The following is a 26,261-nucleotide window of genomic DNA, read 5'->3' as shown; positions in this document are numbered from 1 at the left end:
AGGGACATCTGGGTCTGCCTGCAAGAGCCTGACGCAGTCCTCGCTAATAAAGCATTGGATACCCCCAGCCATCAAGAAGATGATGCTCTGGGAAAAAAATTAGAAAAAAAGAAAAAAGAGAAAGAAAAAATGCTGATGCCTTACCTCAGAACAAGCCCTGGTAACTGATTCTTTAACAGATACAAAAGATCGGGTATAGAGAGAGTGGCCACCACCGTACCCAGACGACATTGCCAAGGGTGCCAGAATGCACGGGGTCAATGCTCTAAGCATGTCGTGTGCATTCTAAACACCCAAGGCCACTGCCAAAGGAGTCCGAGACCAATCATGGAGCTCCTAACCAGTGAGGGTGGCAAACTGATTACATTGGTCCCCTCCCTCCAAGGGAGGGTTCTAAATAGGCCTGGGCTTGTGTGGACACTGACCTGCCCCAAGCTTTCCCAGGTCACTGTGCAAGCCAAGCTGCCGCCATAAGGAGCTTTAAAAAGCTCAGTACCATGTATGGACACCCTTGTTGAATAAACAGTGATGGGGGGTCACATTTCAAAGGTCACGATGTGCAAGGCTAAGCAAAGGAACATGACATGGAATGCAGGTTCCATCTCCCCTAGAACCCAGAAGCAGCAGGGCTGGTAGAAAAGAACGAAAAGAATATTAAAGCAGCAGATGAAATTATTAACAAGTAAAACACTGCCTTGACAGGGTTGACTGAAGCACTGTCACAGGCTTTCATACATTTAAATGATCAGTCAGGAGGGTCTGTGACCCCACATGCCAGACCAGGGATCCCTGCCGAGCCCCGCAGCATCACAAACATACGGAAGCTTCAGTCAACAGCCAACGCCCTGACTCTCACTCTGCCACAGCTTGCTGGGCTGCTGGGCACACCAAACCCTATCACGCCAGGGAAAAGACTTCTCCACCGGAATTTGCAACGAAATGTCCTGCGAAGATGGGTGAATTCCTTCAAAGCCCTGGATAAGGGGGAATTAATCTCCACTGGGACCCCATTGCCCTGATGCCTGCTGGACTTGCTGAAACCCACTACCTGGAATGAAAACACATCACTGAAAGAGGGGAGAAGGTGGGGGTTCTGACCTGCCGTATCCTGCCCCTGCTCCATCCATCTCCTCAGGAATGACGGTGCTGCCTCCCCCAGTCAAAACACATGGTATATACAACATCAAGGTTCATTTTGTTGTTTTGTTTTGTTGAAGTTTTATTTATGTTAGAGAGTGAGAGCATGACGAGAAGGGGCAGAGGGAAAGGTAGAGTCTCAAGCAGATTCCACACTCAGTGCAGAGCCCGATGTGGGGCTTGATCTCACAACCCTGAGATCAAGAGTTGAGTGTTTAACCAACTGCACCACCTAGGCCCCCCAACCAGGTCAAGTTTCTAAAGTTGCCAACCTCTCTATACTCAAAGCCAGATGGGCATTTTTGGTTTCCCTGAGGTACAATCATTTGACTTCCATCTTGGCCCCTTCTGTTGGCCGGGGGTAGGGTATAGCTGCCCAGCAAACCTTAAATGGCAAAAGTCCTGTCCTTACTGAAATGTCTATAATGAGAAAGTTGTCTTCCAAAATGGGAGAGCCTTGGACACTATTACTACGCCACTATCCAAACAGAAGCTTCTGTGTTCCTATCAAATGAGTCTGCTCATGTGTCATCTTTATTAAATCACAGGAGGGCCCAAGTGGATACCTTGAGTGATCTGACCCCCTGCCTAGTGGACTTCATACATCATTTGGATCATGGGGCTCTTGCTGGAAAAAAGTTGTCATTGAGTATGGGAATTACTTCTTGATGTGTTTTCTCTCTTATACATGCGTGCATGGCTGTCGTGGCATTTGCCTCCATGTAGCCCAAGAGCCACCGAATGAGCCCCCTCCATGCTAAGGAAGGCCCTTGCTTGACCACTCAGGGGCAAGTGCAGAACAGGGGGCATACAAGACTGTGAAAGCCGGTCATGAGGGCTGAAGAGCTGGAGGAGGTCATCGAGAACACAAGCTTTGGGGCGCCTGGGTGGCTTAGTCGGTTAAGCGTCCAACTCCTGGTTTCAGCTCAGGTCAGGATCTCAGGGTCGTGGGACTGAGCCCACATGGGGCTCTATGCTCAGCGCGGAGTCTGCTTAAGATTCTCTCTCTGCCCTTCCCCCTGCTTGCTCCCTCTAAAATAAATATATCTTTAAAAAAAAAAAAAAAGGAGCACATGACTGCCAGTTGACCTGCAAACTGGACCTGAGCAATTGGAGTCTCCCCATCCCCTCCTCTGTCCTTGGAATGTGAGCACCACTTGCCCCAGCCCCCTGCTCCTAGAAGGTGCTCCAAGGATACAGCCCTGAGACAGAAATGGGGTGCTGAGGCTGGACTGGACTAGGTATTTGACTGAACCCAGTTATAACCTCCACAGAAACTTTTCAGACTCTGGCAGGCAGAAATCACTCGGCTTGCAGCCGCCCAAGACAAGCCTTGTAAGTTCCCGTGCATATTACAGCTGCCACCTACCAATCTGGAGTGGGCTGTGCCTCTTTGTTTCCTCCCCACCCTCCACTCACGGAGGATGGCTGCAGGTTATACCTGCGAAGCTTCCGGGGAGATTCCAAGCTAACACTGGCACGGAGTAAAATTTATATGTAAATGTGGAGAAGCCAATATGCAAAACTCGGGCTTTTCCTGTCCGTGGATTATTTCTACCAACCACCCCCTGCTTCCAGGATCAGCTCTGAGGAATGACTGCCTCCCTGAAGTCTGGGAGAAGGAGACTGCGGCCGTCGCAAAGCTTCACCCAGATCTAGGAGGTCTGGCTCACTAGTGCTGCACTGACCTGCCTCAGAATGAAGTAAACCCTGCAGGAGAACCCACAAAGGACCGAGGCCAGCACAGGTCTGCCCCCTCCCTTGCCCACAACCAGCTTTCAACATCCTACAAGTCCTCTGTAGTTTCCCCACCCAAACCCACCTGCCTCCCCCCTCGCCACATACTGTCACAGTTCGCAGTCATCAGCTCCAGACATCATCGGTCCCTGCCACGGATGGTTTCTGTTCCCCCAAAACGCAAATGCTGAGCCCATACCCCCAGTGCAGTGTTTTGAGATGAGGCCTCCGGGAGGTAATTAGGGTTAGATGAAGTCATAAGGAGGGTCCCCCATGATGGGATCTGTGCCTTTCTAAGAAGGGGAAATCATTCTCTCGCTCCTTCTACCTACACGCCCTGAGGAAGGACCAGGTGAGCTACCAGTGAGAAGGCAGCTGTCTATAACCCAGGAGAGATCCCTCACCAAATACTGCTCCTGTTGGCACCTTGACATTGGAGTTCCAGTCTCTAGAAACCACGAGAAATAAATCTCTGTTGTTTAAGCCACCAAACCTATGGTCTTTTGTTATGGTGTCCCCGGCTGAGACAGTCCTAAATATAATTACAAAAGGAGTTTCTGAGAGGATTCCTTCCCAAGGATTAGGAAGCCACTGATGAGAAAGTGCAAGCCCAGCAGGCACGTAGCACTGCTGGTTTCAAGAAAGTGATGTCTCAGGTAATTCTCTTGGCCCAGGCAAGCGGGAACCTGCAGTGGAAAGACAGATGCACAGAGGCTAAATGACTTGCCCAGGGTCTCTCTGCTAATGGCAGGACCTGGATTTGTTCCCGGTTCTAAAATGTACCAGCCTGCCTCCTCTCTGGCCTCCTAAATACCTCTCAGGTTACTGGACCATGAACTCTGTAAAAACAGCAACGGCCTTTTCCTGGTTAGGTATTCAGTTTTTACTGTTAACAGCACTGGCCCATGATTTCTCAGAGCTGAGTCTTTACTTAACAGACAAAAGATCAGAGCACAAAGGTTAAAAAAAAAAATTCAGCCACTCACTCAGAAACCAAGGGTAAATATATGTTATAGGCTAAGTGACAGAGATTATGTCCATGCTGGCAAGCTTCTTTATGACCTTGTACTGGTGTAGGCCTTTTATAACCATCTCAAAGCTATGAACAATGATATACTTGATTACACGAAAACTAAAACATATGCAGGGGATACATTATATACAAATACAAACTAGGAAAAAATATTATCCTCTCTAATGGGGGTTAACCTCTCTAATGTATAAAGAGCGCTTAGCAATCTCTAAGAAAAAGGCCAAAAATCTGACAGAAAAATGGGCAAAGGACAATTAGAAAATGATAATGAATGTTTTTTAATGTTATTAATTTGAGAGAGAGAGAAAGAGCATGCATGCATGGGGGTGGGGAGAGGGAGAGGCAGACTCCCCACTAAGAAGGGAGCCTGATGCAGGGCTCTATCCCAGGATCCCGAGATCATAACCTAACCCGAAGGCAGCCGCTTAATCAACTGACCCACGCAGGCACCCCAATAATGAATAAAGGACTTGCATTCGGAATATATTGAGAATTTCTACAACTCTGTAAGAAAACAGATGATGCAGTTTTTTAAAAATGAGCAGATCTGGGGGCGCCTGGGTGGCTCAGTGGGTTAAGCCGCTGCCTTCGGCTCAGGTCATGGTCTCAGAGTCCTGGGATCGAGCCCCGCATTGGGCTCTCTGCTCAGCGGGGAGCCTGCTTCCTCCTCTCTCTCTGCCTGCCTCTCTGCCTGCTTGTGACCTCTCTGTCAAATAAATAAATAAAATCTTTAAAAAAATAAATAAATAAAAATGAGCAGATCTGAACATTTCACCAAACAAGACATACGACTAGCAAATAAGCCCATGAAAAATGACCAACATCCTCAGTCAACACGGAAATAGAAATCAAAACCACTATGAGATACTCCCATGTCCACGTGAGAATCACTAAAATTAAAGACATAAGACAAGCTGCGGTAAAGATGTAGAGTGATAAGAGTTCTCATATACTGCTAGTGGGAATGAGTGTATGTATATATATATCACTTCGTAAACAGATCGGACATTCCTTATAAATGTAGACTTACCATAGGACTCAGGAATTCATTGGTGTTTACCAAGAGAAACAAAAGCTTCTGTCCACACAGAAACTTGGAAACCAGTGTTCTAAGCTACTATTTTCATAGTGTCAAAAAACTGAAAACAACCCAAATGTCCAACAACTGGTAAATGGAGAAACTGTGATGTAGCCGTACAGTGGAACACTACTCAGCAGTGAAAAAGAATCAACTACCAACATATTCAGCAAGAGTGGGACGGCACCACAAAAGCATTATGCTACGTGAAAGAAAGCAGACACAAGCAATTAAATAATTCATTATTTCACTTATACCACATTCTAGAAAAGGAAAACTATGCTGACAGAAAGCACATCAGTGGTCAGGGAGACTTCAGAAGTGCATGATGGAACTTCTTAGATTGACAGAATACTCTATATTTTCATGGTGTTGGTAGTTCTGTGACTCCATGCATTAAGGGGTGCCTGAGTGGCTCAGTCAGTTAAGTGACTGACTCTTGGTTTCAGCTCAGGTCACGCTTTCAGGGTTCTGAGATCAAGCCCCCACCAGGCTCCACGCTCAGCATTAAATATGCTTGTCTCTCCCCCTCTGCTCCTCTGCCCACCCTCTGCTCCACGTGTGTTCTCTCTCTCCCTCTCCAATAAATAAATAAAATCTCTCTTTTTAAGATTTTATTTATTTATTTGGCAGACAGAGAGCACAGTAGGCAGAGCAGCAGGCAGACGGAGAGGGAGAAGCAGGGTCCCCGCTGAGCAGGGAGCCCAAGGCGGGGCTTGATCCCAAAATCCAGGGATCATGACCTGAGCCTAAATCAAGAGCTGGATGATTAATCACTGAGCCACACAGGCGCCCCAATAAATTAAAATCTTTTTTAAAAAACTTGCCAAATGGTACAGGTGAATTTTACTGTATGTACACTGTATTTCAATAAAACTAATTTTTTTATAAAGCAATTTATCTCAGGAATCCTTAGGTGACAATTACTGATATTTACATAATTTAGCCTATGTACATAAAATACATAACATAATGTCCATGATCATAATCTGAGGCTAAAGACAGAGATCAAAGCACAGTCATTATGAAGATTAAATCAAATGCTTAGAGAGGTCGGCTGGGAACATGGGCCCAAAGGGTCTGACTTCAAGTCTCATGAATTTCCTACTGACGTATTTGCACAGTCTGAGTGAGTCAACACTCCTTTCTATAGACTTATCTCAAGTGTCTCCTCCTCTCGTAACTATTTCCTGACAGTTCATACTCTATGAATTGACAGTTGCACTCCACGCCCCCTCGCTCTGGACCAGGTTCACGTGTGTCTGGTGACATGGCCTTGCACGCGCTTCCTACATTGTTTCTCCTAGGAGCTCACTAAGAGGAGAGATCCTTTCTCATCCACCTCAGTATCTATCCTTGAGGCAATAAAATATGTGTATGATATGACCCCACACCAATCAGAATGGCTAGTATCAAAAAGAAGAAAGCAAGCATTGGCGAGGATGTGGAGGAAAAGGAACCGTCCTGCCCTGTGGGTGGGAAAGCACACTATGGCAGCCTCTGTGGAAAACAGTATGGAGGGTCCTCAAGAAACTAAAAACAGAGCTACCCTATAATCCAGTAATTCAACTACCAGGTATTTACCCAAAGAAAACAAAAATACTAATTAAAAAAGATACGTGCACCCCTCGTTTTATTTTAGCATTATTTACAACAGCCAAGAAATGGAAGCAACCTCCATATCCACTGAGAGATGAATGGACGAAGAAGGTGTAGTATATATCCTGGGATATAATGGACTTTATATAAGTAGTGGTATAAATACTGGAATATAGTGATATATTTACTGCACTCTAATGCACACCCATAAAAAAGGAAGGAAATTTGGCCATTTGCCACAACACAGATGAGCCTAGAGGGCACTGTGCTAAGTGAAATAAGACAGAGAAAGACAAATACTGTATGACTTCACTTGTATGTGGCATCTTACAAAACAATAATAGTAAGAAACAGACTCATAGATACATAAAACAAATTAGTGGGAGCCAAAGGGAAGGGGAATGGAGACAAATGGGCAAAAGAGGTGAAGGGGATTATGAGGTCCAACCTTCCAGTTATAAAATAAGGAAGTCGTAAGAATGAAAAGTTCAGCATATGAAAAACAGTAATATTGTAGTAACACTGTATGGTGACAGAGGGCAGCTACACTTACTGTGACGAGCATTTGTAATGTAGGTAATTGCTGAATCACTATATTGTATACCTGAAATTAATATTATATGTCAACTATACTTTGATTAAAAATTTTTAAAAAACATTTGTGATATGAACTACCGTACTATGCAGAGGGATGTCAAAATCATAATCAGCAAAGTCTTTCACAAGCCATTTTATGGAAGACAGAGAAGTGTTTATCCACAAGGCCACCATCACCCTAACCCTCGGGGAACGTCAGTGCAGAGAGTTGAAACCTTAACTCAATAAAGTTACTCTGAGGGTGGAGGGGATGCAGAGAGGAGAGGCTGACCAGTTCGCTAGGCTGGCTGGTTCTCTAATGATCAAACGGGATGCTGGAATATACCTTGGAATGGGGAGAATCACCACTCCGGGAGTGTTCTTGAGCACCAGCTGTTTACCTGGGCTGCTGGAGGGAAACAAGAGGTCAGTGAGGGCAAGAATGAACGAAGCGAAGACTGACCCTCACACTCATGCTCCCAGAGGCCAGACAAACATGAGCTGGATCCACTCTGCCAGCCAGGGGGACATAGAGGCCTGATGGCGACAACACTCAGCACACCCACCTCCAGGGTTACTGAGCTCCTCCTGCCCTGTGGGTGACGGCCCATGACCCCTCAACCCAAACTTCACGACAGTTTAGGAGAAGGCCACCTCGGCCTGTCCTGAACATGGCCTCTACCTTCCAGACCACCCAAAAGAAAAGCAACACAAATCACTCAAAGAGGAATTCCAAGGACCTGACAGACCACTATGGTACAAAAAGCTTTCCACCTCCAGCTCACTGGTCTGGACCAAGATTAACACTGTCTTACCTAAGAGACCAAGTCACTGAGACACACCCCCACCATCACCTTGGCCAGCCCCCCAAATCTGGCCCACGACCAGATGAGAGAGAACACACCTTCTGTACACACATGAGGTGGTCTTAAAATCAGAGCACTGACACTGGAAAAGGACTCAGAGACCATCTAATCCATATTGCAGGTGGGGAAACTGAGGCTTAGAAACAGCAGGTGGCTCCCCCAAAGACATCAGAGAAACAGTAGCAGAGCTCAGAGCTCCCAACCATGCTCTCTGCCTCTCCCTGGGCAGCCAGACACTATCAACCTCTTCCAATTCTCTAAGCCCAGGCTGGAGTGCGGTGAAAGCCATACAGCTAGTTTGAGGATTCAAAGCAATTAGGGGAGAGCTGGTAAGTTCTGACCTGAGGGAGGATCCCAGGGCTGATGTGTGATATCAGGTGTTGCACACCAGCTCAGGAGAGTTTGGTCTGCCAGATCTGGACGTCGGGCAGCTCCTCTTCAGGAAAACACAGGGCCCCTGCACTGCCCCACACTGTCTGCTGACCTGGCAGATGATGGTCACCATGACCTGCTATACGCTGAAAAGATGATCTTTTTCACTTCTTTGCAGTAAGCCAAACCCAACCAAACCAACTGGATGGAGCTGACCCCTCTGTCCTCAGCTTTACCACTCTCCCCTTCTCCCCCGCTGCTCCAGCCCCCAGCCTCTGCCCTTCTCCTCTAACACATTGAACATGCTCCTACCACAGGACGTTTGCTCATGCTGCCCCTTCTCATTCTTCACTAGCATTGTACCTGTATTCAGACATCACCTGCTCAGTGAAGTGGTCCTTGACTGTAATCACTGTATTCCCATCCCCTGATCTTTTGTTTAAAATAGCACTTTTAGCATTCAAACACATGTGTGGCTATTTAAATTTAAAATTAACAAAACTGAAAACTCAGCTCCTCCTTTGACTAGCCACATTTCAAGCACTCAAGAGCCACATGTGGCCATCGGTTATTTGTCATGCTGGAGAGTGCAGATTTAGAACATTTCCATCATCACAAAAAGTTTGATTTGGAAGCAAGCAGGTTATTCTCTCTGAACTGGGATAAAGCAGTAAGTGGCTAGAAGGTGGTCAAGACAAGTGCCGTACATGCACCGGTAAAGATCATGACCTGGCAAATGGTCAAAAGAGGTAGTTAGGCATAGCATCAGCCCTGAGTTCACGGAAAACAAACAAACAAACAAACAAACAAAACCCACAGTGCTAAAATTCATCACGATTGACTAACACCCTGCCTCAAAAAGGCACCCAGGGATTCGATTTTTTGTTTGCTTGGTTTCATTTTTATCATATTTTACTGCAGTATAATTAACACAGGGTAAGAGGCACAGCTTTCAGACCTTTGATGTGATGAATTCTGCCAATGGTAACAGCCATTTAACCAACCCCCAAACCCAATACAGAACATTTTCCTTACCTTGGAAGGTTCCTTTGCACCCTTTCTCCACCCTCTGCAGCCACTTTTGCAGTGCAGTCACCAGAGAGTCCTTTAGTCTACTCCTCCATTCTATCCAAACAGAGCCAGGCTGTATAGACGGGGCGGCCCGGTGTCTTTGTCGAGAGGCGCCGCTGGGCACGCATCGTGGGTTGCAGGTACCAAGCGTGTTCTGTACCACCGATGTATAGTGATCACTTTCCCAGCCCTCCCTGTGACTTTTTTTTTTTTTTTAAATTCACTCCAAATGCCTCCTGTTTTGACACCAGGCCTTTTTCATTAAGGTCCCCAAAGGAGATGGGCGGTTGACAATGCCAGGAGCAGATGAAGAAACAGGAAGGAAGCCAGTGGGGTCTGATCCCCACCCCTGACACAGAAGACCATCTGCCATCAAGAGAGCTATACCAGCAGGTCAAAATATCAGAGTGAAATGAGTACCGGTGGACAAGCTGCCAGAACCATCTCGCCCAACAGCCTCTAAAAAGGCCAGCCCGGTCACTGACCAAGAGCTTGGCCGTCAGGATGGCCCAACGCAGCCTTCCAACCCCTTCCACCTGCTAGGCTCAAACAAGTCCACCTGCTCTCCCAGTTTGTTCCCCAAATCTGGATGTTGTAGTCCTGATCCCCAGTGTGATGGCACTGAAGGGTTGGCCTTTAGGAGCTGATTGGGTCCAGAGGGTGCCGTCCCCGTGAATGGGATTAGTGCCATCTGTAAGCCAGGAAGAGTGCTCTCACCGGACACCACACCTGCTGGCATCTTGCTCTCAGATTGGCCCGCATCCAGAATGGTGAGAAATAAAGGTCTGTGGGTTAAGCCACCCAGTCTACGATACTCTGTGCCTGCAGCCAGACACGCTAAGACACCCCCCATCACTCCCACCAGGATCCTTTACCCCAAAATGCAGGTGTGATGTCAGTTAACAGCTGTCAGCCGAAGTCAGCTTCGCATGGATTCACACGATCACGTAAAATGGACAACCTGTGTTTCTGGCTGCTCACCAGCCGGTAGCAGCTTCTAACGCTGTGACACTGAGTTTTCCATCCTTCCTGCAACCACCCCTATTTTCCCATACAGCTTCACCTCACAGCAATTTTATTCATGGTGTTGTTGCTCACAGGAAAACCTTTTTGTAGACATGATATTTTTTTTTCAGTACCACTTGTCACCTCCTACTTTAAGCTTATTCCTTTATCATAGGTGATAGTAGTAGTCACAAAGCAGAGGTCACAGTGAACTGTGGTCACGAACACCAGACAGGGGCGGTGTCTGTAAATCCAACCCGCCCATTCCCCCAAGACCAACAGTTTCCCTTTTCATAAGATGTGTGACAGCACGTGGGGACACAGGGAGGCTCACTTGCTTATGCTTGCAAAAAAAGGCGTCCTTTGCTTTCCTAATGAGGACAAATTTCAAATCATTCTGACACTACATGTGTTACAGAATCACCCAGGGAAATGCTAGTGCTGGCAGAATAATAAATGTGTATTGATTTACGGCCCCAGGTGAAATTAAAAGTCACTCTCATTCTCAGATCTTTTCATCACCCCACCCCCAGCAGATGAGAAAAACTGGCAGATGTGGAGGAAATCACACCAAAGAGGAGCCCTCAATTTTCCCCCAGTTATTAAATTATATCGACAAATTGCTACAGATTCACATTGAAGGACTATGTGATTTTCAAATTAGCATCGAACCACTTTGATATGAGGAGGGTCAAGACAACTGGCATTCAGAGAATCGAGCAAGAGGCCAGGAGGTTTTGCAGCCGGTGGACGTGGCCTCACTGGTGGGCTTTACAGACAGACTGGAGGGCCCTGGTCCCTTGTGACTTCTGGACAAAGTAGTCGAGCTGACCGTTGAGGCCCTGTGGTCTAGTTAAGGGAGCAGGTGCTGGGCTCCACGGGCACCAGAGAACTGAAAGCTCCAGGGTCACGAGACACTGTAGAAGAAGGCAAGACGGTGTCAACTGATGTACTGTGGCCGCCTCAGGGACAAGGAAGCACTTTCAAGTGCTTGGCTGCCATGCCAAGACGCAGCCTGGCTTCTGTCACATGAGGCCTCAGTCTGACTGCTATTTTCTGATCCGGGAGAGGAAAGCAAGACTCTCAGGGGGACATGCGCTCTAAGCCCTGAACTCTGACTGCCATGGGATCGGAGCGGAGCCTTGCTGGCTGGATGCTGTGACCATGGGATGCTGAAAGGAAAGGACACCTGCAGGGTTCCCTAAAATATGAACAAAGCCTGACAACCCCTGCGCTAAGCCCTCCTGACACAGAGATACCAAAGCACGGAAACAGCTCTGTTCCGCAAAGGAAGTACGATCGCCGGGCTGCCTGCTTCTCCTCCTCTGCTGTTACGAAGGACATGCCATTGAGTATCACACCAACACCCCTGTTCCAAATATCAAAATAAAGAGGTTCTTACATAACAGGCCTAACAATACAAGCAGGACTACTGCGGATGCCCACTAGAGACAAGGCTCTTGTCCAAAGCCTTAATGAACAATTTCATCTTGTTTTAAACACAAGCATTTCAAGATTCCTGTTGTAGAAATTATGACCACAACGGAAAGGGTCAGGTCACATAGTTGGTCAGGGTCACAGAAGGCATTCAAGCCCCCAGAGATCCGACCTAAACTCTCCTCCCCTTCACACCTAGGAATGTGTAGGTCAATCTTCCTCCAAAGTTGCCTGATGGCCCTAACTCTCAATTTTGATTCAATAAAAGAAAAAGAACAGATAATTCACAATGCTCAGAAAATTGCTCTCTGTATTCGATAATGCCTTAAAAATCAGAAGAGATTCCAATTTAAGATACTGCAGGGGACACACAAAGACAGGTTTTATAAGACCCACTACATGGCAACACAGGGATTGTTGGTTTGGGGGGAGGGGTTGGGTTTTTTTGTTGTTGTTTTGTTTGTTTTTTAAGCAGGAACCAACAAGGACAAAGAAAACAAGAACAACAGCCACAAAACTGTGTGAGCTGGGAAAGCAGACAGAAGAGTGGCACGTGCCTGAAAGTTGCAAACACTGGTAGAATCTTAGGGCAGAGGGTGAAGTCCAGAAGCTACACATCAGAACCCTGAAGGCTTAGGAATCAATGCCACGAGGCACTCCTGGAAGAGGAGTGCAAGAGGGAAGACTGAGAGGAGGAGGATTGATTGACCATGTCCCCTCCCCCACGGTCCAGAGTGCACTAACGCTGTTCCCCAACAGGCAAGCATGCCTCTGGACCACAGAGAGCCAAATAAAGTGTGTCTCTGCACCAGGCACCTCGTGCCGCTGCTGAACACAAAGGTCACTGCATTGAAAAGAAGAGGGATTAAGGGAATTTACCTACTACCCTGCCAAACTGACTAACCCAGAAGAACAGAGAAAATGACTTGAAGTGCATAAAATAAAATATAAAGTCTTATAAGAGAAACCAATTATATTGGCATGCACCTCATAAGAAATAAAAAACTACACTTTAATAAGTGCTTCTAAATGAGTGTATTAAATAGCACAATGGATCAATTAAGGACAGTAATGTAGTGATAAGCACAAAAAATATTTTGAGATACCTGCCAAAACTGATCTTAGACAATATCTGATTTTCACTGGTGACAAAGTTACAAGGACTCTAATATTACCAACTGTGGTTTATTGCCTGATTTTATGATGGAAGAAAAGGTGAAGTTTAAGATAAAGTTTAAATGAAAATAAAGACATGATTTCGTTCTAATTAAAGTTCTTGGATACTCTAAATACCATCCAAGGGGCCAAAAACCAGGTTAAAATCTCCTGCCATAGCATTAAGATCATATTTCAGGAGTCTCACCCACACACAATCATAAATATATTTTTCTTAAATATTATCAGACAGCCAATAATCACCAGACTTTGGGGAAACCAGAACACTGAGGGCAAATGGAATATCTTATAAGCTTCCAGACGGGGAAAAAAAGATTTTAAAAGATAACAACAAGGGGGCACCTAGGTGGCTCAGTTGGTTGAGCATCTGCCTTTGGCTCAGGTCAAGATTCTAAGCCTGGGATCCAGCCCTGCATCAGGCCCTCTGCTAAGCCTGCTTCTCCCCCTCACTTTGCCCCTCTCCCTGCTTATGCTCTCTGTCAAGTAAATAATTTTTTTTAATTCGACAATAAAAACTGGTTATTAGACTAGCATTAAACTTCCAAAAAGCAACACTGGAAATGAGAAGACAGTGGATTAATGCCTCATAAACTCCTTTCCACCCAGGCAAGCTACCAAATAAAGTGTGAGGATAGAACAGCAACATTTTCAGACATTAAAGTCTCAAAAAATTTTGCCTTCCTTATGTGTGTTCTTAGAAAGCTACTTAAAAAGGTGCTCTTCCAGAACAGTAGCATAAATCATGAAAGACAACAACGTGGGATGCAGTAAGATACAATCCAAGAGAAAAATAAAATGAATCCCCAGAATCACAATGAATGAGATCTCAAGATGACAACTGAGGAGATCTATAATGTGCACATACGTGCGACTGTGTGTAATTTATAATCCATTTTCATTTTATGAGTATATGGGGACCTACAATGTATAATGCAGGAAAGAAAAAAACCAATCATACAAGACTACAAGGCTCTGCTATGAAGAGCATTTGCCATCATCATCATAATAATGCTGACTATTGAGCTAAACAAAATACCAATGCAAATTTACTGGGGGTGGGGGGTGGGGGGACCAGGCAATGGGGGATAGTTAAAGAGCCAACCAGAGGAGGGAGTCAAGAAATCATGCTTGTAACTGACAAAGCCAGAAGGAGCGACATATGCATGTTACTTAGAGATGCCGAGGTTGAAAGTTATCGATGGCTGCCTCTAGAGTAGGGGTTATTTTTTGTAATGACCCTTGTAGAATAACAGGCCATTTAAATCATAAACATGCATGACTTGGATAAAAATCAAAACTCAACATAAAGAAAATACTTCAAGGCAGTAATTTGTGAGTACATTAGTCAGAGGAAGAGAACCAGGAGGAGACCAATAGTAAGAGAGACACTGCAAGGAACTGACTCGTGTGACCGTGGGGGGCTGGCAGGGCAAGCCTGAGATAACCCCCCCACCCCCATCAAGAAGGGCAGACTGGGACGCAGGCAACTGCTGAAGTTGTTCTCCCTGGGTAGAACTTCTTCCTCAGTGAAGCCTCAGCTCTGCTCTTAAAGCCTTTCCACTGGCTGGATCAAGCCCACTCAGATTAGTGAGGATCATCTCCTTTACTGAAAATCAACTGATGATAGCTGCTAATCACTTGCATGAAACTCCTTCCCAGCAACACTAGGTTAGCATTGGATTGAAGAGCTGGAGACAGAGAACCCTGATGCTGCACTGGGTAGCACACTCCCGTTCCCCGCCTGCTCTGTCTGATGGTTGCCCTACGAGCTCTCACTTGTGGTTCAGTCACTGGAGAATCTGGTCGGCTTCTCATACGTATACATAGCAGTGCTCCATCAGAGGTCCCGACATGCGGAACACACTTCTCTGCATAAACTATTTTTGCCAGCTCCTTCCATAAATTAGTATTCTATATTAGTATAAAAACACAACAGGGGGGGGGGGGGCGGGGGGGAGAGGAAACACCAACAGCAAAAACTGAAAAAGAAAAAATAAAAAAACATAAAACTCACTTACCCACCCCCAAAACTAAGTGTGAACAAAATAGCAGGAACTACTAAAGATGAGAGCCGAATGAAATAGAAAGCAAATCAACGTGATCCACAAAATCAAATGCAGCTTTTCTAAGGAGATGAATAAACTTCTGGCACCCGAGATTAAGAGACAAAGAGCGAGAGTACAAATAAACACCAGCAATAAAACGGGGCATGTAAGCACAGATGGATCCAAGATTTTAAACCTTCTGTAGGGCACCTGGGGGGCTCAGTGGGTTAAGCCGCTGCCTTCGGCTCAGGTCATGATCTCAGGGTCCTGGGATGGAGCCCCGCTTCCCTCCCTCTCTCTCTGCCTGCCTCTCTGCCTACTTGTGATCTCTGTCAAACAAATAAATAAAATCTTTTTAAAAATCTTATGTAAATAATATAAGCAACTTCAATGCGGTATATTTGAAAGCCTAGATAAATGGGCAATTTCTAGAAAAATACGTTTTGAAAATTGTTGCCAAACCACAACTATAAAAATGAGACGGCAGGGGGAAAAAAATCAGTCATAGGGTTGGTAATTATAATAGAAGTAAGAAAACACCAGTTTCAGTACAAAGTGCTGAGCACTTTTTTTAAAATGCTTTTTACGTGCATGAATTGGGCTGATCCTTACAACTCTGCAGGGTGGGTATTAAGGTTATGTTTCTTATACATATATTTTTTTTTAAGATTTTATTGACTTATTTGACAGAGAGAGATCACAAGGAGACAGAGAGGCAGGCAGAGAGAGGGGAGGAAGCAGTCTCCCTGCCAAGCAGAGAGCCCGATGCGGAACTCGATCCCAGAACCCTGAGATCATGACCAGGGCCCAAGGCAGAGGCTTTAACCCACTGAGCCACCCAGGCGCCCCTCTTATACATATTTTAGAGAGGAAAACTGAAGCCAAAGAGGCGAGGTAACTTGTCCACAGGTCACTGCTAATGCACCCAGGCTGTCTGGCTCTAGAGTTCACGATCTTAACAGAGAACATACTGCCTCTCCAAAAGGCAACAGGCTCAATTTTGCAGGCAAGTTCTACTAAAAATTAAAGGAACAAAAAGTTCCTACATTACTACAAGTATTCCAGGGCACAGAAAAAGAACAGAAAAGCTAACGTAACTTCATAACAATACGTAACTCATTATATGTTGTGTGAAAGGGCAGGTGTTTTAGACTAACGCCACTTATGAGCAGAGATGCAAAAATCCTAAATGAAATAGTAAGTGAAAATGAGCTATGAATTAAAAGATTAACACTTTCTGGCCAAATAGGGTTTATTCCAAGAATTCAAGGATGTCTCAATATTAGACTATTAATTCAAAATATTAACCTCTCAAAGGAAAATATATATAGAAATAGTACCCCAAATTCAACATTTATTTGTGATTTTAAAAAATACCTCTCAGCAAACAAAAAATTGAATAGTCACTCCAAAAATCAGCAGCCAACTATTCAATATTATATTGAAGACCTTGGCTAATAAATAAGAAAAAAAGGAAACTATCAGAATTGGAAAGGAGCTGCCATTATATATAATATATCCAAAATAATCAACTAATAAAACAAAAATCGGAAGATCATTATTCAAATAACATTAGTTTTACGTAGTAATAATACAGAAAATGAAATATTAACCCGTAAAATATCAAGAAAGTTCACAAAATATAAAGGAATAGTCTTAATAAAAATGTATCAAATTCTGATGGAAAACAAACTTTCACTATAGGACATGAAGACTTTATGGAGAGGGCTGCCTGGGTGGCTCAGTGGATTAAGCCTCTACCTTCAGCTCAGGTCATGATCTCAGGGTCCTGGGATCGAGTCCCACATTGGGCCAGGGAGCCTGCTTCCTCCTCTCTCTCTCTCTCTACTTGTGATCTCTCTCTGTCAAATAAATAAAATATTAAAAAAAAAAAAAAGACTTTATGGAGAAAGAGGAAATGGAAGGGAGGATTTCTTACTGGGTTGTTGATCATATTATTATCAAACTGTTCTTTATATATTCTGGATAGAGTCTTTTGTCTGATAGAGAAGTGTTGTCCATGCTGTCTTGTCATTTTCCTATATCGTGTTTTGGAAGAGCAAAGGTTTTTGATTTTGATAAACTCCAATTTTCAATGGTTCATGGTTTTTAATGGTTCATGGTTTTTGTGGCATACCTAAGAAACTGTGCCTATCCCATGATCACTAAGATTTCCTCCTTTGTTTTCTTGTAGAAGTTTTATTAGAGTTTTTGATTTTACACTGGGCTTGTGATCCCTTCCGGGTTAACTTCTGTATGATGGCTGATGTCCATTTCTGTCCAGACGGCTGTCCTGTTTCTCCAGCAGCATTTACTGACAAAACTTTTCTTCCCATCACTGAGCTGCCTCCACACCTTTGTCGAAACCAGCTAACAAGATATGATATGTGTGGATCTATTTCTGGACTCTCTATTCTCCTTGAACTCATTGGAGCCAATAAGAATCCATTTCATGAGTGTTTCATTTCTTCTCTTTAGAAGCCTGTAGGTCCTGGCTATAGGATGAATGAAGAAGTCAGTCCTCCTGAGGAAATGGAATTATTCTGTCTGAGGTAACAAGACTGGGACACAAATGATGTCTGATACCATGAATTTCTGCCTTTCTTTCTACAGTGCTGAGATGTTGGCAGAAGAGATGTCGAGGACCCCGAATGTGTGTGATTTTTTTTTTAAGTATTTGATAATACAAGTAAAATAAAATAAAATTTAGAGTTGCACTTGCGAACTTGTTATACTGGAGATGAGTATCTCTACTGCCAATGGTGGATCCAGAAATTATAGATAGATAATTGCACAAGAAAGATCCTATTGCATGACACAACCTGAGCAAGGAACAGTATCCATGAAGGCACTTCCTAAAAGCCTGGGCTTCCAGAACTAAAGGTCCTCCAACTTCCTTAGAAACAACTTCTTCAGGGGCGCATGGGTGGTTCAGTGGGTTAAGCCTCTGCCTCCAACTCAGGTCATGATCTCAGAGTCCTGGGATAGAGCCCCGAATCAGGCTCTCTGCTCAGCAGGGAGCCTGCTTCCCTCCGCCCCCGCCTGCCTCTCTGCCTACTTGTGATCTCTCTCTGTCAAATAAATTAATAAAATCTTAAAATATAAATAAATAAATAAATAAATAAAAACAACTTCTTCAGTCCAACATCAGCCAACATTTATTCAATAGTTATACACTAAGCCTATCATTTACATCTTTTTATTTTGTTTCTTAACAATCTTACAAAGAAAGTGCCATCATTTTTGCCACTTTAAAAACAAAGAAACTGAGGTAGAGAAAGGATCAACCACCTACCCAGAATGCTCTAGTTAGAAACTGGCAGACTTGAGATCTCTGTCTCTGACTCCAACCCCCACTTCCTTAGATGCAAGACTACACTCACTCAGGACTGAGGGAACCTTTTGAAACTCCCTCCTGTGGATGAGACACCTGCCTCAGGTGACCTGAGGCTGACAAGCTCATGGGTGGGCAGCAGTTGTGCGAAGCCGGTCACCTGGTCCCAAACTTTTACTGCTGGCCCCACTTCACGCCCTCATTTCCTTCTGTTCAACATTTGCCTCAAAAGGGACACCTTGAAGAATGGGCTTGAAAGACTACCAGGGGCAGGCTGGGGGGAGGCAGGGTTTGAAACTGAGGCAACAGGAAGAATGGGAAGGAAGGGATGGCTATATCCAGACAGAGAGCTTTCAGGAGCACAGGAAGCTAAAGGTGAGGAGGAAGGGCTGGAAAGAAAATGCCTGGGGACAAAGTGCAGGCAGGGAGTAACTAAAGATGCCATAAAGAGAGGGAATGAGGGTGGAAATGAGATTTCTAAGGAGGTGGGCAAGGAGGGAGCTCAAAGTGCTAAGGGTGGGAAGGGGAGAAGCCCTGAGAGAGAGGGAGGGATGAGAGGAGATTGAAAACAGAGGTATGGGAAGAAGACTGGCCAACCTGGCTCCATCCTCTGCAGGTAGAGACTCACTGAGAGCATAACAACGAGCGGCTGAAGAGCGCAGAAAGAACCCCTACTAGCCCAAGATACAGCGCAGGGTTGAATGCTAAACAGTTCGCAGTAATCACAGATTATTGCACAAGGAGCCTACGGCACTACCCAGTCTGGGCTGGGAACAGATCAAATCCCACAAATCAAAAGCCTACAAATCCAAGAATCTGTCACTTTTGCAAGTAGGAAGATCCTTGGGGAAAGTTCATGGCTGTGACCTTGCTAGTACAACCCTAAAATATCCTTTACAAGAGAGCTGTAGCTCCAGTTTTGTTCTTAAGAGTGAAATCCCCTCTGAGGTTCCTGCTGGAACACCACTGACATCACAGGCTGTGCAGAGCCAGCCCAACCTTCAAGCGTGGCACACACCCAGCAACACTTGTTGCATCGATGGAGCCGTGAAAGCAGCCACCACACCAGGACCAGAGAAAGGGAACAGAGCAGGAAAATGAGCAACTGAGAGGGTTTCCCTTTTATTGCTAGAAGTTCCTTCGTTCTGGCGGGTGGGCTGGCATCTAAGGAGCTTAACAGAGAGATGGTCAAGGAGAGGCCTGGAAGACAACCTTGTTAGTCAAGGAAGAGTCAAAATTATGCAAGCAACCATTTCTGACCTATGACACAAAGCTGTTTTTCCCTTCTTCCTTTGCCTCTGTAAGGACCTATTTAGCCAGAGCACTTCCATCCGGTTAAACAATAATTTTGTTGTTTAAAACTTAAACTGCCCTGCCCCTTTCCCCCAGGGAACTTACTTAAAAACGAGTCCGGAAACCAGTCCCAGGTAACAAAGCCCAAATACAAGGGTGGGTCAGGCCAGATGGAGACATCTGGTCAGTGGGGGGATGCATACTGTCTCCCTAGTTACCAAAGAGTATGGGCCCTGCCCTTGGGCACCCTTTGGGCACCAATTCTGACCAAGGTGATAGGCTGGTTCAAATATCTACTAGGGTAAATTGTAATTCAATTGGTCACTTATGTGTGACCTAACATGACTGTGCAGCTTTCTCTGTGTGTTATAATTTCATTGGCCGCCTGTGCATGGCCAGGCCCAACCACATGGCCTTTGCCCTTAAAAGCTAGTCTGTGAAGCAGAGAGAGGTCGCCCTCTCTGTAAGAGGCGCGGCCCCAAATGTTTGGTCTGATTCTTGATGCTTGGCGCTAAATAAAGCTTTGCTTGACCTTCACTTTATATCAGTCTCGCTCCTTTAATCACAGATTATTGGGGGACCTAACAGCCTACTCCTCTTTTGCATTTTTCTCTCTAAATTCCTTCCTCCCTAACCAGGGATACTGGTGTACACAGGAAACAGAGATGAGAGAGAGAGAGGAAAGGAACAGCTCCTATGAGAAGCCAAGGGCTTTGCAGGGTGAGAAAACTCTAGTCACTATTGCTACTTGACTTTGAATCCGCAATGCCTAGACAGGGGGTCTAGGGATTAGTAGACATTCAAGTGATAGCACTTATTATCATCAACATACAGCCAATCTGTAGTTATTATTTTAATTACAACTGTAATCACTATTGTCACTGCATGACCACAGAAGGAGGTTGGATGCAGACATTGGCCAAGAGCGCCAGCTGAACAAGTCTTGATCTACTACAGGCAGGAGAAGCTAATGAGCTGGTCTGACCAAACAGGACACTGACAGGATGCTCACGGGCAAGAATGGGATTTCTATGGCCTTGGTATCAGAACCAAGGTCATCTCCCTCTTTTGTAAAGCATGACAGTTTATAGAGCATTTCCACATTCACGACATCATTCAACTCTCCGTCTCTACCATGATTTGCTACCAGTCACACACCCGATGAGTGGCGAGGTAGCCTTGGAGGTCAGGTCTTCTGACAGCGTGTTGATGTTCTCCCAAAGGCTGGCCCAAGACTGGCCAGGGCTACCTGACATAAGAGAGGGGGTTCTAGCCAGCCACAGGGGACAGCAGGAGCCAAGTAAAAGGGATGAGGGGCCCAGTCTGAAATTACCTCAGGCCACCACCTGGGGTGACACTAATCAGAGATTCAGAAACATCAAAATTCAGAATGTTAAGGGCAGCCATCACAGTAGCATTGTCTTTTAATGGTTATTTTTTTTTAAGATTTTATTTATTTATTTAACAGAGAGAGAGAGATCACAAGTAGGGGGCAGGGGTGTGGGGGGGCAGGCTGCCAAGCAAAGAGCCCGATGTGGGGCTCAATCCCAGGACCCTGAGATCATGACCTGAGCCGAAGGCAGAGGCCCAACCCACTGAGCCACCCAGGCGCCCCCTGATTGTTATTTTAAATACACGGCTCACTTGATCCTTATCCTGGGCTCTGATGTAGTATTAGCTCCATTTTACATATGAGAAAGCGCAGGGTCAGGGAGGCTAAGCGACTGGCCTGTGCTGGTCTCCTGGGTAAGAAGAAGCAGAGATAGGACCCCTGCCTCCAGCAGCCTGCAGGTCCACATCCACATACCTTCCTCCATGCCAAGCAGCTTCCTTAAAGCACTTCCTTCCATGTGATTCCGCGCATCCCATGACTCCCCTCCTTCCATACTTGTCCCGTGGCATCCTCCATCACTTCTTGGTTAACCTGCCTGCAGGGCTCTCAAGGGACAATGTGCACAGAGAACAGTAAGGGATGGAGGTAGCAGGAGTAGCCAGAAAAGCCAGGGATGGGACCCGCTGGGGCCCTGGATATCTTCGCTAGGACAGCCCTGGCAGCGTCCCCTCTGAGCATGAGAACCCAGAAGGGCCAAACCTGAGAAGCTCAAGAACAGGACCATACACGCCCAAGAGTACCGGCAGCCGAGACAGCCCTGGACCAGGAGACACGAGACTCTGCCAGCAGCCAGCTGACCACCCCAGGAAGATCAGTCCAGCTTCAGAGCCCCCACATCCCACCAAAAGGAGACACATGCCACCTGTCCCTTCTTACCCAAGCAGGGTGTGGCAGGGGTGAAAAGAAGAAGAGGACCATGTTCTTCTCAAAGCAACCCACAGATATAAGGCAACCACTACACTTGAGGCATTGCCCACTCTCGCCAACTTCTAGAACCACTGTTCACACAGAGTTTCTGAGAAGGCTCTTCTAGAACCAGATTCATGATCCGATGAATTCATGATCTGGTGTGATCACGTGCAGCTTGCGTGGAACAGACTTACATCATTTAGTCATGAAGCCCTTGCAGCAGACGGCACAGATTCCGTGCTGGGGCCCTAGCTGGCCTGGCTTCTCCAGCACGACACTGATGGCCTGGTGACCCCGCCACGGCTCAGAGTCACTGTACTCTGTGGCTGGGAAATTCCAAACTACAGAGCTTTCATATTCAAAGCGTACACATCCTTGCAATGATTCTCACTCTGAAAAGGGTTGCAGCTACCTTAAAAAGAAAGCCACCCGGAAACAGGCCTGGGGTTAAGAAAATGCTGCTTCTGACAAGCCCACAGTAAAAACAACCGGATAGAAATCATACCTACAAAGGCAGCTCTGCGTCCACAGCGCAGCTATTATAAGTAACACTGTAGTAAGCAGAGGGGTGCACATAGCCTTTTGGCTTTGTGTTTTAGCATCCTTCAGGTAAATACCCAGCCATGTGATTACTGTTTTTAACTTTTTGAGGAACTTCCACAATGTTTTCCACAGTGGCTGCACCAGCTTGCATTCACGGAGCAGTACATGAGGGTTCCTCCAAGTGTCCACCAACTGATAAATGGATAATGAGGTTGTGGTGTGTATATACAGAGGAATATTACTCAGCCATCAAAAAGAATGAAATCTTGCCATTTGCAATAACATGGATAGAGGTAGAGAGTATAATGCTAAGCGAAATACATCCGCCAAAGACAAATACTGTATGATTTCACTCATGTGGAATTAAAAAAAAAAAAAAATGGACAAAGGAAAAGAGACAAAGCAAGAAACAGACTCTTAACTATAGACAACAAATTAATGGATACCAGGGGGGAGGTGGCTGGGGGATGGGTAAAATAGGTCATGGGGAAAAAGGAGGTCATGGGGAAAAAGGAGTGCACTTGTGATGAGCGCCAGGTGACGTATGGAAGTGCTGAATCACTATCTAACACTGTACATTAACTACACTGGAATAAAAAAAAAAAAAAAAAGGCATTTCCGCAACTGAGGGCAAGGGCAAGGCTGTAACTTGGACGGAGATTCATGCCATCCCGGCCCTGAAGACCAGTCTCCCTGGTTTCAACCACCACAGGCATACTTTATTTGACCTATATGAAATTGCCTACCCACTCCCAACCAGGGTTTTCAAAAATGTTTAATGAGTTGCCAATTTATTCCACATTAAACAGAGGCTTTTCCACTGGCTCTTGAAAACTTTGTTGAGATCCCTGGGTTCACAGCCCTGCACAGCAACTCTGCCTGGCACCACTAGAGGGCGGGCCTCTCCTCCAGGCACAGGCTTGCCACAGACAACTCTGGCACTTGAGCTTCTCCTGCTTTCTGGACTGGCTTCTATGAGCAGCTGATTACATCTGATCTAAATTACAGCCTAATTTAGATATGGACAAACGCTGGTGCTGAATGACCACAAGCCAGGGATTGGGGGTCTGGCGATGGCCCGTGGGCTCCCCCAAACGTCAAGAGCGGAGAGTGGGAAGCCAAAGACTCAGGATGGAAACACATCTGCAACCACTTGGCAGACTTTACCGGGGCCCCCTGTGCCACTCAGCTGATCAGAAGGCCTTCTCTCTGGAGACCGGAGCTCGCATACCTTTGTTATCTTTCCATAATGCTGAAGACAGAAAAACAAATGATAAAATCACCTTAATCTTTTCTTCAGGGTTCTGAGGAGATGACCATAAGTGGGTCTGATTCTTAAATCCCACACCAGGACTGATAAAAGATGCAGTAGGCATGAGTTCTCTAAGGACAGGGCCAGTCTGGGGGGAAATCATGGAGCTCTTCACCCTCTCGGAACCCCACGTGGGACAGGGCATCAGACATTTTCATCCTGGTGTGGCATTTCAGTTGGTGAGTTTCTTCCTTTAGGGGCATTTGCACTGCAAGGTGTGAGACTATTTCCATGTAAAAATGGTTCCACCATCAGGAGAAAGACAAGGAGGGCCCCTGCAAAGGACCATGAGTACAGCCGTCTGTTCCTTATCACAGTAGCCCTGCTGCAAATTAATCTTTAATGCCAAATGAATGAATGTGTCAATGAGTCTGGTGCTGAAAATTCCCACCGATAAACATTTCTTAGAATGGAGGCATATTTCCATCCCCTGTAAAACGCAATTACCTGACTGACATCTTAATTAATCATACTTACTGCTAAGATTCAGGTTCTGACAGAATGGAACATAAGCTAGCAAGTTTGGTGGAGGAAAAAGATGGAAAAGTCTGGGATCCCAGGCCAGAGGGAGATCACAGTGGGGAGGGGAGGGTGAGGCATCACAATCGTGAGACTAAGAACACAGAGTAGTAAACTGTACCGTTCCCCCCCTCAGCTAGCTCTGCTTCCAACTCGGGCTGAAAGCCGTGGGTGGGTATCCATCCTCCCTTGCTTTCACCGAGATATTAGAGAATAAGCCTCTGGTCAGCTGTGACAACAAATAATGAAGATCCTGGTGAGTTATTAAAGGACCAGCTCTTATCTCAATTTCAGTTGGGGGGTGGGGTGGCAACTTAAAGCAGCCACTTCCATAGCTCTCCTAAATGCAGTATCAAGTCCCACTTCGTTTTAATCTTCCCCAGGAACACACGTAATACATCATCCCAGGAAGGACAAACGTACATTTTTCTAAAAGTGAAATGAATGGTCTAAGAATTTAGGCCTGGCATAAGATGGTGCATGAAGTCAAACACAAATCAAATCACATCCTAAAAGAAGAGACCATATTTTTGCATTTAAATCACTATGTAGGGGCGCCTGGGTGGCTCAGTGGGTTAAAGCCTCTGCCTTCGGCTCAGGTCATGATCCCAGGGTCCTGGGATCGAGCCCTGCATCGGGCTCTCTGCTCAGCAGGGAGCCTGCTTCCTCCTCTCTCTCTCTCTGCCTGCCTCTCTGCCTACTTGTGATCTGTCTGTCAAATAAATAAATAAAATCTTTAAAAAAAATAAATCACTATGTAACTTGTATACAGAGAATCATCGTAACAGCAGCATCTCCATTTTTTGGTAAGTCAGCTGCCTTCTATGAAGATAACCTGATAGGAGACATTAAATCCCTTCCCCACCCCCCGCCAGCATTCCTAAGAGGGAACAAAAGGAATCAGAGTGCAAGTAATAGCTCTCACCCAAAGAACAAAGCAATCAAAGACACATTTTAATATGAAATTGTGCCCTCCAGTTTGTGCATCCAAATGCCAGTTCTGCCCCCCAAATCCAATGTGAATGGATTTATGCAAGGTGCAAAGAGAAAAATTACTATTATTACAATAATCATGGACTAGACAAAGAACAACAGATGTAAACAGCACAAATTGGATCACTCTGCTATATAAAAACATCCCATTTCTTTTCACATAGAAAACATCTTGCTTTAAAAATAGTCAAAATGGGGCACCTGGGTGGCTCAGTGGGTTAAGCCTCTGCCTTCGGCTCGGGTCATGATCTCAGGGTCCTGGGATCGAGTCCCACATCGGGCTCTCTGCTCAGCGGGGAGCCTGCTTCCCTCTCTCTCTGCCTGCCTCTCTGTCTACTTGTGATCTCTGTCTGTCAAATAAATAAATAAATAAATAAAAAATAGTCAAAATGCCTAAGGAGAGAGACACAGAACCCAGAACCTAGTACCACCTCAACTACGTGAAGTTTTTTCCTCTTGCCCAGGGCTTCACTCTGCCAAGTCATTCACACTCTTCAGTGAGTCCTTCTGGCCTCCTACAATGCTGTTTATTTTCTCTCCACCTGCCCAACTTGCTCCAGTAAATCCTTTGTGAGAGGTAACACGGGAGGCTAGTACCCGCAGGAAAATCTGTTCCGGAGAAAGGGCCTTACCACTTCTGGCAGCAGCCTAGTTGAGAGGTCATGGATGGCTTTGACCACTATACATATGGATGACAGAAGGAATATCACCCCCAAGATGACACAGGCTCTGCAAAGAAACAAAACATTGAGAATCTTAACTGGGAGAAGTCTGCTCCGCTTGTTTACACAATAATGCAACCCAAAGTACTGGTACCCAACCGTAATTCACCA

The 26,261-nt window shown here is 45.6% G+C and overlaps 1 protein-coding gene across 1 annotated transcript in view; it reads right to left on the bottom strand.

Annotated features, from left to right (window-relative positions):
* Positions 1-26,261, bottom strand: part of TMEM163 (transmembrane protein 163) — a 229,342-nt gene that overhangs the window by 15,627 nt on the left and 187,454 nt on the right. Inside the window, exon 5 of the mRNA XM_047722525.1 lies at positions 26,061-26,157. Within this exon, the coding sequence (XP_047578481.1) occupies positions 26,061-26,157 (97 nt within the window). The remainder of the gene's footprint in view (positions 1-26,060; positions 26,158-26,261) is intronic.

The sequence above is a fragment of the Lutra lutra genome, chromosome 3 (assembly GCF_902655055.1).
Source record: "Lutra lutra chromosome 3, mLutLut1.2, whole genome shotgun sequence".
Classification (NCBI taxonomy): Eukaryota; Metazoa; Chordata; class Mammalia; order Carnivora; family Mustelidae; genus Lutra; species Lutra lutra.
This window is presented reverse-complemented; position numbering and strand designations above follow the sequence as displayed.